Source organism: Leguminivora glycinivorella, chromosome 19, assembly GCF_023078275.1.
Source record: "Leguminivora glycinivorella isolate SPB_JAAS2020 chromosome 19, LegGlyc_1.1, whole genome shotgun sequence".
In the NCBI taxonomy this organism is placed as follows: Eukaryota; Metazoa; Arthropoda; class Insecta; order Lepidoptera; family Tortricidae; genus Leguminivora; species Leguminivora glycinivorella.
In genome coordinates, this window is record NC_062989.1 from 15581770 (window position 1) to 15594172 (window position 12403).

The 12403-nt window shown below is 39.9% G+C and overlaps 1 protein-coding gene across 1 annotated transcript in view; it reads left to right on the forward strand.

The window, feature by feature from the left end:
- Positions 1-12403, forward strand: part of LOC125236785 (ataxin-2-like protein) — a 107980-nt gene that overhangs the window by 42627 nt on the left and 52950 nt on the right. Inside the window, exon 3 of the mRNA XM_048143711.1 lies at positions 5166-5319. Within this exon, the coding sequence (XP_047999668.1) occupies positions 5166-5319 (154 nt within the window). The remainder of the gene's footprint in view (positions 1-5165; positions 5320-12403) is intronic.

A 12403-nucleotide genomic window follows, 5' to 3' on the forward strand; every position in this document is an offset into this window, starting at 1 on the left:
GCTGAAAATGCCGCCCACCCTCTCTCGGTTACCTCACAGTTACCGCCTCTGTCAAAAACGCGAACAGTCGACCTGCTCATATTTCACTCATATGAAGCATAGTACGCGTTCACCTACACGAGCTTAGATTGTCCAATGCTAGGAACGCACTCCTTTCATATATTTTATGGCCAGTGTCCGAGGTGTGCTGTAGGTACAATGAGTACTCTTTATTATACGTGTGGGATATTTTCAATCAACGTAAGCAAAGAGGATCGCGTAATATAGAGAGTTACTGTCAAAAGTAAAATGTGTAATCACTGCATAGATCTGCCATCTCTCGAGTCGACACAAGCTTAAAACTTTTGAACCTCAGTTTTGACAATTTGGCCCATATTGTTTGCCGATATGTGTTAAAATGTCAAATATTAATGATTAGAGCCATTCTAGCCTGAGTGGACTCCCCAAAGGTGTAACGCACATCTGAGGCCACCGTACCTCGTTCTCTAGGGCTTTGAGGCCACAGAGAACCTCCTATAGAGTGGCAGTCTTGTCATATTTGGTTCGCGATACGAGTCACCAGTGTTTGGGGTGCGAGGAGCGGGCGGGGAATGTGTTAAGCGCGCTGTGATTGGCCGTTTCAAGGACGGACCGGGCAGTCGCGCCAGATGAAAAGGGACAGAAGTATGACTGTCCTCTACTGACGCGTAAGTGGCCAATGTAAGTTGACCTATGCCGGCTCTGAATAAATTATAAATATGACTTATTTGTGGAATGTAATGCCGTCTGTTTTTAAATTTGAGCTTCTTGTTACCTTTCCACACCATTTCACACTACAGGTGGACATCTTTAAGGCATCAAAATACCCTTTTCCAATTTTTTTTGTGCGAAAAACACGCGCTGCTTTCGGGTCTGTTACTTGGTCGATACTGATCGGGCACGGCGAGCGCCCGCGCTTATATCAGTGCAAATACTAGGAAGGCTGGCCACAGCGAGTCGTCTTGTAATAGATGTCTATAGGGGTTGGTCTGTGGCTACGTTGTATAAAGGGTCAACATGCTTGGGTGAACGAGTCAGTGAAAGTTTCGTATAAAAGTGTTAATGTTTATTTGATTAGATTGAAATTCTGGGTATGCCCATATTTCACCGCGCACCGAAGATATGAAAGCGTGCCATATACAAAGATAAGCAAACCAAATCACGTGACTCTATACAGATCATTCATAAAAGTTCAGTAGTACATTCACAAAGTAAAGGAGAGAACCAAAAACTCCGGTTTTGAAGCTACTAAGGATTCCGTTATTAAATAAATTCAATGTAATTTAACTAAAGTAAAATCCATAATCCTACGGACCAAATTGACAAGTAAGTGTCAACAAATGTTGCCACAGTTTGGCTAGTGTCGTTCTTATCGATATTAAAATTATTATTACATCGTAGATTTAAGGTGTACCCAGACGGGACAATCAAATTGGCAATTTGATCGGCTAATCAATATACCAACTTTTTCTGTGATTTCGACAGAAAAAGTTGGTATCATTGATTATATAGATATTTATGATATATTTGCCATAGCCTGACGAATACTTTATCCCATAGATATGTGATCGAAATTGAAAGCATAATACACCGGCTGGGAATGAATAATATTTTATAATAAAGACTAGTCAAATCATCATCGGACAGGGTATCTTATTTTTTACCTACAGGCTCGGAAACCTTTTTATGTTTTAAAAACTAGTGAGTAAAAACGAATACAGTACTCGAATATAGAACAAACCAAAATGTGTACCTCTTATTTGAAACTATCATATACTTATTCTTGATTTAAACTTCTGTTATATGTACTTCACTAATACTTTTTATAGGCAATCAATTTGGTTATTGGTAAAGAAGCAAAATGGTTCACTTGGTAGTTTTAGAAAATAAATACTTTAATTTTATAAAATTATCGCACTCAATACCTTTTCAGGTATACCTGAACAAAACATAGTATACTGAATTCTAAAACTTGAATAGATACATAGTTGTAAAATTGGACACAACAGGATGTAAGCTACATGTATTAGTTCTTAGAGCACTTCATTAAGTTTCTCGCTGAATGGAAATGAATTAATTTCAAACGCATTGCCCATGTAGGCTAATGGTATCTTTGTATTTCTATAGCACCAAAGGCATAATTACTGTTCAGTGGGCTTAAAATGGTCACGATACGAGCTTGTATTAAACTGCCAATATACATACATACAAATCATACAATCACGCATGTATCCCATAAGGTGAAGGCGGAGCACATGGAACTATTCAAGTCACAGTGCCACCACAGTATAATAAAGAGTACTTTTGTATGGCTACTCCTGCTCCCCGCTGAAAGTGCCGCCCACCCCCTCTCGGTTACCTCACAGTTACCTGTCAAAAACGCGAACAGTCGACCTGTCATATTTCACTCATACAAGCATGGTACGCGTTCACCTACACGAGCTTATAGACTGTGTGCTAGGAACGCGCCTCTTTCATATAAATTTGATCGCCAGTGTCCGAGGTGTGGTGCCACTCTTGGCAACTAAGGGGTTGAAAGAATACGGAATTGTGACATTGCAATGTCAGGTTGCCAACCTTTCGCCTACTAAGATTTAAGTAAGTTTTGTTAACGCCTGTAGGCCTAGCACATGATGGCCGCGAGATAGACTACCCGTCCTTATGTCATTAATACAGTTAGAAGAAGACGTGTCATCTTTCTCGCGGCGAGTGGATTTGTATTGTATACTCTCGCGGCCATCATGTGCTAGGCCTACTGATTGATTGCATTCGAAAAAAAAAACAGTTGTTCAAACCGTTTTGAGGATTTGTTCAACATCACCACTAAGATTTTTATTTAATGTGAACATTAGAGAATGGTGGGTTTGTAAAAATATCCAACGTAAAAACTTTGAGTTAACTAAATAGTTTGTGGCGATAAAAATAAATTATTGCCTTCACACAAGAAAGTTTCTTGTTTAGTCTCAAGTATTGCCACTTTAACATTGGCCCTTAACCGTAACGCTTAACTTACGTGCAGCCTTATACTTCACGAAAGAAGGTCTAAAATGTAGACTTGTTCACAATAGGTCTAAAATATATTGTTGACTCGCTGAAAACCATTGTTTGAACTTTATATGAATATGTATACGGTTTGAGCCTATTAGGTCAAGGTGTAAGCACAATGACGTGAGCATATTGGACCCTATTTGCTTTTAAATCATTTTAAATGAATATAAGTTACAGTTACATTATCGCTGTTTTAATTTTTCAAGTAAGTAAACACTATAAGCTACTTGACCCTTACCATATTTTATTATGACAAAACAAAACAAAACAGCAAACAATCTTTTAAAGTATACTTTTACGTAATCAGGCGAAAACAACACAGTCATGTTAAACTATAGATTAGCTGTGAACATTTTCTGACTTAAGTATGAGGCATAAAGTTCATTATGTCAGTGATTATTTTGACATGAAGTAAGTTCGAATTCGATGACGTCTCTACATCGCTGACAGCTTTTACGGTGGGCAAAAAAAAATTACACACACTTTTTAATCGAAAATACGTAGTCAATGTAGTCATCATACACTTTTAATACCAAAATCTATAAATAATGGTTTTTTTATTGTCAAATACTACAGAAGACAATCATTTATTGTGCCAAATTCGATATGAGTCTAGTAACCTATAGCCTATTGTACCACCAAACAAAACATATAAAAAAATCAGATATAACAGAAAGAAGAAGAAGGCGAAGTTACCCCTAACAGCTTAATCCTTATTTCTTAATTATAAGTTATAACAAAAAAAGTTAAAATTTTACAGCCGTGTATGTGAAACATATTAAAGAGTTGATTAATGGTTAATTTTTAATACCTACAGAATAAGGGCCAGTTGTATCAACCATATTTGACAGACACATCATCGTCACGCAGCAGACGACTATGGAACTTCCCATACAATAAAATTTAACGAACGCTTTAACGGTGACAGACAGTTTGATGCAACCGGCCCTAAGTCAAATCTTTGCCTTTGGCTAGTCTGTGGCCAAGAGTAAATCCATTTATAATTAAAAAAATAAATGTGTTCCAGCTCCACTTATTTCTTACAGTGAAAGAACCTTATACTAATCTTATCCTAGCGATAATAAATAAATATAAAAATTGTTAAAGTTTATACGACATACTTTATACACATGAGCTGTAACGGGTCCTGAGTTTTTGCTTTAAAATTATTCTTATACATCTTGAATTAATGCAAGCAATGTGTAAAATACCTATTCCTTTTTATTAGTACCATAATTAGGTACATATTTTCCAGTTTTCGTAATACACAAAGAGCAATATTTTACTAAATGCTTATGCAAGCAGTACAATTATACGAGGCAAAAACCTTGACGTAATTTCCTCGATTATATTTATGTTAACAATTATACAAACTGGAATCTAAGAGCTATTTCAAGGGTATCCTAAATTACTAATATCAAAGAGGATCGAGTATTAAAAGAGAGTTACTGTCAAAGTAAAATGTGTAATCACAGTGCATAGACTGCCATCTCTCGACACAGGCTTAAAACTTTTGAACATCAGTTTTGACAATTTGGACCATATTCTTAGCTTGATATGTTTTAAAATGTCATATATTAATATTAGCGCCATCTAGCCGAGCGTACCCCAAAGGTGTATCGCCATCTAGCTCACCGTACCCTTTTCTGTATGGTTTTGGGGTACGTTTTTTTCTTAGACTTTATCTGTCTATACGAAGTTATATAGGTCTTTGCTAATATGTAGTAATATGTACATAACCTTTGGAGTGTCGGCCGGCCGATTACGTCAATTTGAAAAATGATCAATTAGAATAAAATCCAAATTCCAATGACTCAAAAAAACAGTCTGGCACCGGAGGAGATATATTGTGTATTCCCCATCGCCACATGGCTCCGGTGTTGTATAAGTTGTATTGTATACCTCCAGTTCTCCATCCAACCCTTTTGACTTGTATTGCCAATGCCACTGTCATGTGGCCGTATCATGGTGGTGTTTATTGTCACTTGTCACTTTCGCACTTGCAAACTTGTTACTCTTGTTAGAACGTGACATTGACATGGTGACATGATAGACAGCCGTCCATCTTAGCCCTACTGATGATTGAACTGTTGTCGCAGGTCGCCGCGAGGTCGCGTGGTGGCCGAGGGCGTGTACAACAACGCCCACTTCATGCACGCAGCCACCTCCCACGTTGGCGACATCGTGCAGGTCCTCACACAGTCTGGTAGCCTCTGGGAGGGCGTGTTCAAGACTTTCAGCGCGCAGTTTGAGGTGAGTCACTCCAGGCAGCACCTTCGTGCACACTACCACCTCCCACTTCTATCGCGCAGGTCATAACACGATCGGGCAACCTCTGGGAGGTATTCAAGACTTTCAGCGCGCAGTTTGCTTTGAGGTGAGTCCCTCCAGTAGATTAAGTCAGTCAGCGTGAGAAGACAAGGGTCGCTTCATATATACTACGGTGACGTCGTCAGGTCCTCATCTCACACAATCTGGTAGCACAATCTGCCTTTGGGAGGGCGTGTCAGGTCTTTAGGCGCGCAGTTGAAGACGATACGGGAGGGGTCAATTCTCCATACAAACGCTCTCGACTATTTCCTCTCTGGTTTTTGAAGATAGAGCAATGATTTTTTCAACACAGATTGTTATAATTTTTATCTGTGTCGGACCGTTTTGATTTTTTTGATATTCTTATTTTTAAAGACGCTAGAACCCATCAAAAATTTCCAAAAACGGCTTTATTGATTGTGGCGCAAAAAAAAGGTGGGGTATTCAAAATTGGTAACAATCAGCCAAAGAAACTAAACGGTCAGACACAGATTATTTCATTGTTATTCAGATTCTCAAATTTCGTTACGATTGATTAAGTTTTGAAGGAGGAAACAGTCGAGAGCGGAACCTCGATTTTAAAGATTTTTTTCGCAATATTTTTTAACTGAGTTGTTCTGTAGGAACATTTTTTTTTTCGATAAATCTAGTTAATAACACTAGTATATTTAACTAAAATTCCCAAATTGAAAGGGGGCTCCTTTCCATTTTAGCATTTTCGCTCCTGTAATAGCCTCTTAAGGTGAGTCCATCCAGCAGACACCGTCAGCCAGGTCAACAAGACTCGCACGGCATTGTCAGGTCCTCATACAGTCGGGCAACCTCTGGAAGGGCGTGTTCAAGACTTTCAGCGCTCAGTTTGAGGTGAGAATCCGGAGCCAGCTCTCTCAAATGATAAATACAGCTTGAGCGACACTAACTAAGCGTCCCCAGGGTGTCGGCGTCGTCTAGTCAACTATGCAATCGGGACATTCGGCCCGAAACCACAGTATAATAAAGAGTACTATCATACAGTATGGTCACTCCCGCTCCCTGCTGAAAGTGCCGCCCACCCCCGCTCTCGGTTACCCCACAGTTACCGCCTGTCAAAAACGCGAACAGTCGACCTGTCATATCTCACTCATACAAGCATGGTACGCGTTCACATACACGAGCTTAGACTGTGTGCGTAGGAACGCGCCTCTTTCATATATTCGATCGCCATTGTCCGCGGTGTGCTGAAACTGCCCGGCGATGGGATTTTCCACAGCATGTAACTAGATGCTGAGTGCTGACGCTCGTGCGACACTAGTGCTACGCCTCACAATTCTCACAAACTTACGTATTTCAAAACCATTGCATCAAACTATAATAAAATCTGCTTGAAAATAAATAAAAAAACCGCATTTAAATCGCCTCGTTCATTAAAAAGATACGGCGGAGACAGAGACACGCATATAGCGGTAAAATTTAAAACAACCCCTCTTTTTTTTTGCATATGGGGTTAAAAGGCCCACGATAAGTCCGCCTACATTGTATATTACTGACTCTGTAACTGTGTCTCTTTAGTTTCCTTTATGTACAATAAAGTTTATACATACATACCGACCGACCGGTCTGGCGCAGTCGGTAATGACCCTGCCTGCTACGCCGCGGTCCCGGGTTCGAATCCCGGTAAGGGCATTTATTTGTGTGATGAGCACAGATATTTGTTCCTGAGTCATGGATGTTTTCTATGTATATAAGTATTTATATATTATATGTATCGTTGTCTGAGTACCCACAACACAAGCCTTTTTGAGCTTACCGTGGGCCTCAGTCAATCTGTGTAAGAATCTAAGAATGTCCTATAATATTTATTTATTTATTTATTTTATTTATTTATTTACATACATAACCCTAAACCTCAGGGTCACAACCAAAGGTCACAAACGGCCTGCAGCCTACGCGTGCTAAATATAGCATCACGGAAACTATGCGCATGGCAAATGCAAGTTGCAAGCCCTGGACGACCTAGGCGGCCTAGACATCGATCGTGCCGGCTTGTATACAAATAGCGCTCCTATGCCGAGGATAGTATGGTTCGTAATGCCTATAGTCATGTGTTTGTTGTTTACTGTACACGTGTGAACTTGGAAATAGCACAGAATTATAATTAAACCAGAATGAGTTGTTAGGCCAAAAAGTGTGTCCACATGAGAGGTTAAAGTTGGGGCTGGTGTCCCTCTCGCACTTATTACCACTATCAAAATCATTCGAATGACGTCATCACTGTCATCATTTGGGGATACCAGTCAATATTCAAAGTTACTACCAAATCTACTAATACCCAATTAAAGGTTTTTAATAATTGCGCAATTTTTTGGTTTTATGGCTTCATAATAATGACTTACCAATTCGTTACAAGGTATTAATACCCTTGCCTCGATATAATACGAAAATAATTTAAGAAGTTTATAAACTTAGTTATCATACAGGTAAAAATACTACTACTATAGTAATTTTTTAACACTGGTCACACGTGCGAGAGGGACACCAGCCCCAACTTTGACCCTCTCATGTGGACACACTTTTGCTAGTCTGTCAAGAACGCCTTTATGCGCAGGTGATAAGGTTCAATTTAGTATGGCAAAATAAGTGTGAGCTCAGTCCCTATTGTAGGTCGATGGGAAATAGTAGTTGATGGGTTAAATTATAATCTAACCACAAAAAAACCCCCGACCGCTACATAGTGGACCGATTTTCATGAAACATGGCTAGGAACACTCCCGACTAACTCAGCTTTCAGAAAAAAAAATCTAAATCGGTTCATCCGTTTGTGAGCTACGATGCCACAGCGATCTGGTGTACGACTCTTTTTAATTAATTTGGTTTTTTTCTGTTTATAATTATTATTTTATTCTATGTGTCGATCACAGTCTGTTGTTATTTTTCTTGTAACGTTTTCACTTTCTTAACTGTTTGACCACGTTCTTGTATGTGTTTTGTATTTCTTCTGTCTGTTACCCTCCGTGAATCTTTCTCATTTGATGGTCTCATCGGAAGATCAGCGCTGGAAGTCACCAGCAACACGCTGAGATGAGGCCATTTCGTGGCACTTCATTCCTTTCTGTCTTGTTGTTATTATGTGTATTTTGTCTTATACCTGTGTTCACGAATAAACGTTTATTCTATTCTATTCTATTCACAGACAGACAGACAGGTCAAACTTATAACACCCCGTTGTTTTTGCGTCGGGGGTTAAATATATGGATGGATGTACACATCTTGCTTAAAATGCATTTTATCTTAGTCCGGTGTGTTAAGATCGTAATACCATAGTTATGAGACGATGATTTTTCGATACATATTTTTGCACTTGGCTGTCCTCTATACACGGCGTAATAATACGAGGAACCCTAAATATGTGTGGACTAAAATACGTATTTCTGGGAGGAGCTTCGTTACAGATTTGTTTTTTTGGCAAAATTACCTATCTTCATTTGACTTTAGAAATGAGTGCTTAATTTCATTACATGTGTTAAACTTATATTCAGAACATACTAACTTACTCCGTTGACTCAGCGCCCTAAAATGAGACGGCCTCCGATCTCGCCAGTTCTTGACTTGGAGTTCGCACAGATCCGCCTCCACCATGTCGCTCCAGCGATACCCAGGTCGTCCTCCTGCTTGGCGACCCAGGCACAGTATAATAAGGAGTATACTAGTATCGTACAGTATGGCCACTTCCGCTCCCCGCTGAAAGTGCCGCCCATCCCCTCTCGGTTACCTCACAGTTACCGCCTGTCAAAAACGTGAACAGTCGACCTGTCATATTTCACTCATACAAGCATAGTACGCGTTCACCTACACGAGCTTAGGCTGTGTGCTAGGAACGCGCCTCTTTCATATATTTGATCGCCAGTGTCCGAGGTGTGACCCAGGTATGCTCTCTTCACATTTCAATCCTCATCCATCCTCTCGAGATGGCCTAACCAGCGGAGTCTGTGTGCTTTAGAACACCTAGAAGGAAAAAAACGATTACAAATGATTTTATAATTGCCATACACTTCCTAAAATTGACATAATTTATACATTTATTCATTTCGTAAAGTGTCCCTACTGGAAGTGGTAAGGCTAAGCCAGCGTTCCCACTTAAGCGTCGCGTGTCTCGGGGCGCGCAACGGACGTCCGCGCCACGCCACCTGAGTGTAATTAACTCAGGTGGCGTGGCGCGGACGTCCGTTGCGCACCCCGAGACACGCGACGCGCTGATGTGGCCGGTCCCTAAGGATACAGTTATTTTTACACGTATTTACAATTAAAACAAAGTCATTGGGGGTCCGAGCTATTTATAAAGCAGTCAATGAACGAGACAATCAGAGTAAGGCGCGCAATAATGGACGTAGAATATTTCCGGTTCCATCGCCAGTAAAATTATTTAAATAATACATATCGATGCGTGCCAAATCGGTGTCTCGTGATTTTTCTTACGCATAGACTTTTTTTAATGGTTTTAAATACGAAAAGGCAATGTTTCGTCTTGTTCATTCAGAGGTTAGTGATCGGGATTCGAGAGATCCCTTAGTTTTTGGGTAATATACAGTCAACGAATTTGAATCGAAGGCCACTGTAGAACATTTGCACAGTAAACTTCAGTAAAATAAATCGGATGACTGAGATCGGATCCATTGCGGAAATTACCATATAAATAGTTGTACGGCTACTTACGTAGTGCGAATCCGTTCTTAGTACGTTTTCACACTAAACGATCTGATATCGGATGTAGGAAGGATGTCAACCATAGCGTCTTTAATATATAGGATATCGGTCCTATATAGGATCGGATAATTTGAAAACGCTCTTTGTTACAGTGTTGGCTACACTGTGAATGCACTTTGGCCGCCGAAACGCGCGTTTCGGGTTATCAGTCGGGCCGCGAATGTAGGTCGAATCAATGATCGCGCACAGGCCACACAGCACAGCGTCTTCCGTGCGTTATTGTTAATGCTGCATGCTTGAAAACGGCTCAAATTTATGGAAAAATGGGCCATTTTTTTCAAAGTTGTCCACGTCACTTTTTTTTGGATTTGGATTTTTTATGTGGTTTCCACTCAGAATCGCAAGCTCTTTCAATTCTAGTAGGAGAAGAAAAGTGTCCCAAGGTTTTTTTTCCCATTCCGTTACCATTTCTTCATACATTTTGTATGAAGAACGGAATGGATGGTTCGAAAAAATGTATGGTTATCTTTTTTTTTCTCCTATCAGGATCGAAAGAGCTCGCGATTCTGAGTATTAATCGCGTAAAGAACACCCATGTTACAAAAAAAGTGGGGGTGGACATTATGAATGGCAGATGTTGGTAGGACATAGTCGCTAAATGGAATGTTTTATACGGTAAAATATTTACAAATATCGTGTGTAGGAGGGAAAAGGTACCGAAATCACCATAAATTAGAAGGGTGTTGTAGTGGTAGTATGCACTTGGCCGCCGAAACTCGCGTTTCGTGTTATCAGTCGGGTCCCGAATGTAGGTCGAATCAATGATTGCACAGTGCACACAGTGAAGTCTTCCGTACGTTATTGTACTTTTTGGTAATGCAGCGTGCTTAAAAACGGCTAAATTTTAGCGGAAAAGTGCTAAATTTTGATGATAAAAGTGTGGCTTTGTTGAGAGAAAAAATTTCAAATATTTTTTGCTATAAATGGAAAATGGATTTTGGTGTTAAAGGACTGTAAAATTGCCAAATGTGTCAGGTCGCAAATTTAGGTCGAATCAATGGTCGCGCGTAGCATCTTCCTTGGTCCATTATACTGAAAGCAGCATGTTCGGATGTGCTAAATTTGTACTATGACCGCCGTAATATTTTAAGAATCAAAAAAAAATTTTTTTTTTATACTACGTCGGTGGCAAACAAGTATACGGCCCGCCTGATGTAAAGCGGTCACCGTAACCTATGGACGCCTGCAACTCAAACAGTGTCACATGCGTGTTGCCACCCCATTAGAAACTTGTACATTCCCTTTTGCTGTGTTAAGTACACAGCAAAAGGGAAATTTATTTTATTTATTCTGTAAATAGGCTTATTAGCACTTTACATAGCAGTTAGCACTTTTACATTTTTTATAGGAAAAATTTACTTGAAATGACAACGGTTAGCAGATAAAAGTTATAAATGACTAGAAAAAATTATGGCCGTTCACGCTTCACAAAAGTTGTGGACTAAAAATGGCGAATAAAGTAGTTGGTAAAAATATTGAAACACATTGAACTTGTAAGCATAAAAGACGCGAAAGTCTATTTTCAGTAGTGTACAAAGTGGTTAATTTTTTTCAAAGGGCCATATGTACTGAGAAAGGTCGTTCGATACACGTGCGAAAAGGAAATTGGTAACTCGTGTCGATAACTTCCTCTTTTTAACCCCCGACGCAAAAACGACGGGGTGTTATAAGTTTGACGTGTCTGTCTGTATGTGTGTGTGTCTGTCTGTCTGTCTGTGTGTGTGTGTGTGTGTGTGTGTGTGTGTGTGTGTGTGTGTGTGTGTGTGTGTGTGTGTGTGTGTGTGTGTGTGTGTGTGTGTGTGTGTGTGTGTGTGTGTGTGTGTGTGTGTGTGTGTGTGTGTGTGTGTGTGTGTGTGTGTGTGTGTGTGTGTGTGTGTGTGTGTGTGTGTGTGTGTGTGTGTGTGTGTGTGTGTGTGTGTGTGTGTGTGTGTGTGTGTGTGTGTGTGTGTGTGTGTGTGTGTCTGTCTGTGGCATCGTAGCTCCCGAACGGATGAACCGATTTCGATCTAGTTTTTTTTGTTTGAAAGCAGAGTGTTCTTAGCCATGTTTTATGAAAATCGGTACACTATGTCGCGGTCGGGGTTTTTTTTTTTTTTAATTTTGTGGTTATAGTTTTTAAGATTTCCTTATTTTTTGCACTGACAGCATCTGTGACAGAGTATAGTTTTGATGCTAAGGGCCACAAAACGAATGTAGATTGAATCAATGATCGCTCGTCTTCCCCGCTCTATTGTACTAATGCAGAATGCGGATGTTTCCGATTTCGTGCAGCATTGTACCAATTGTT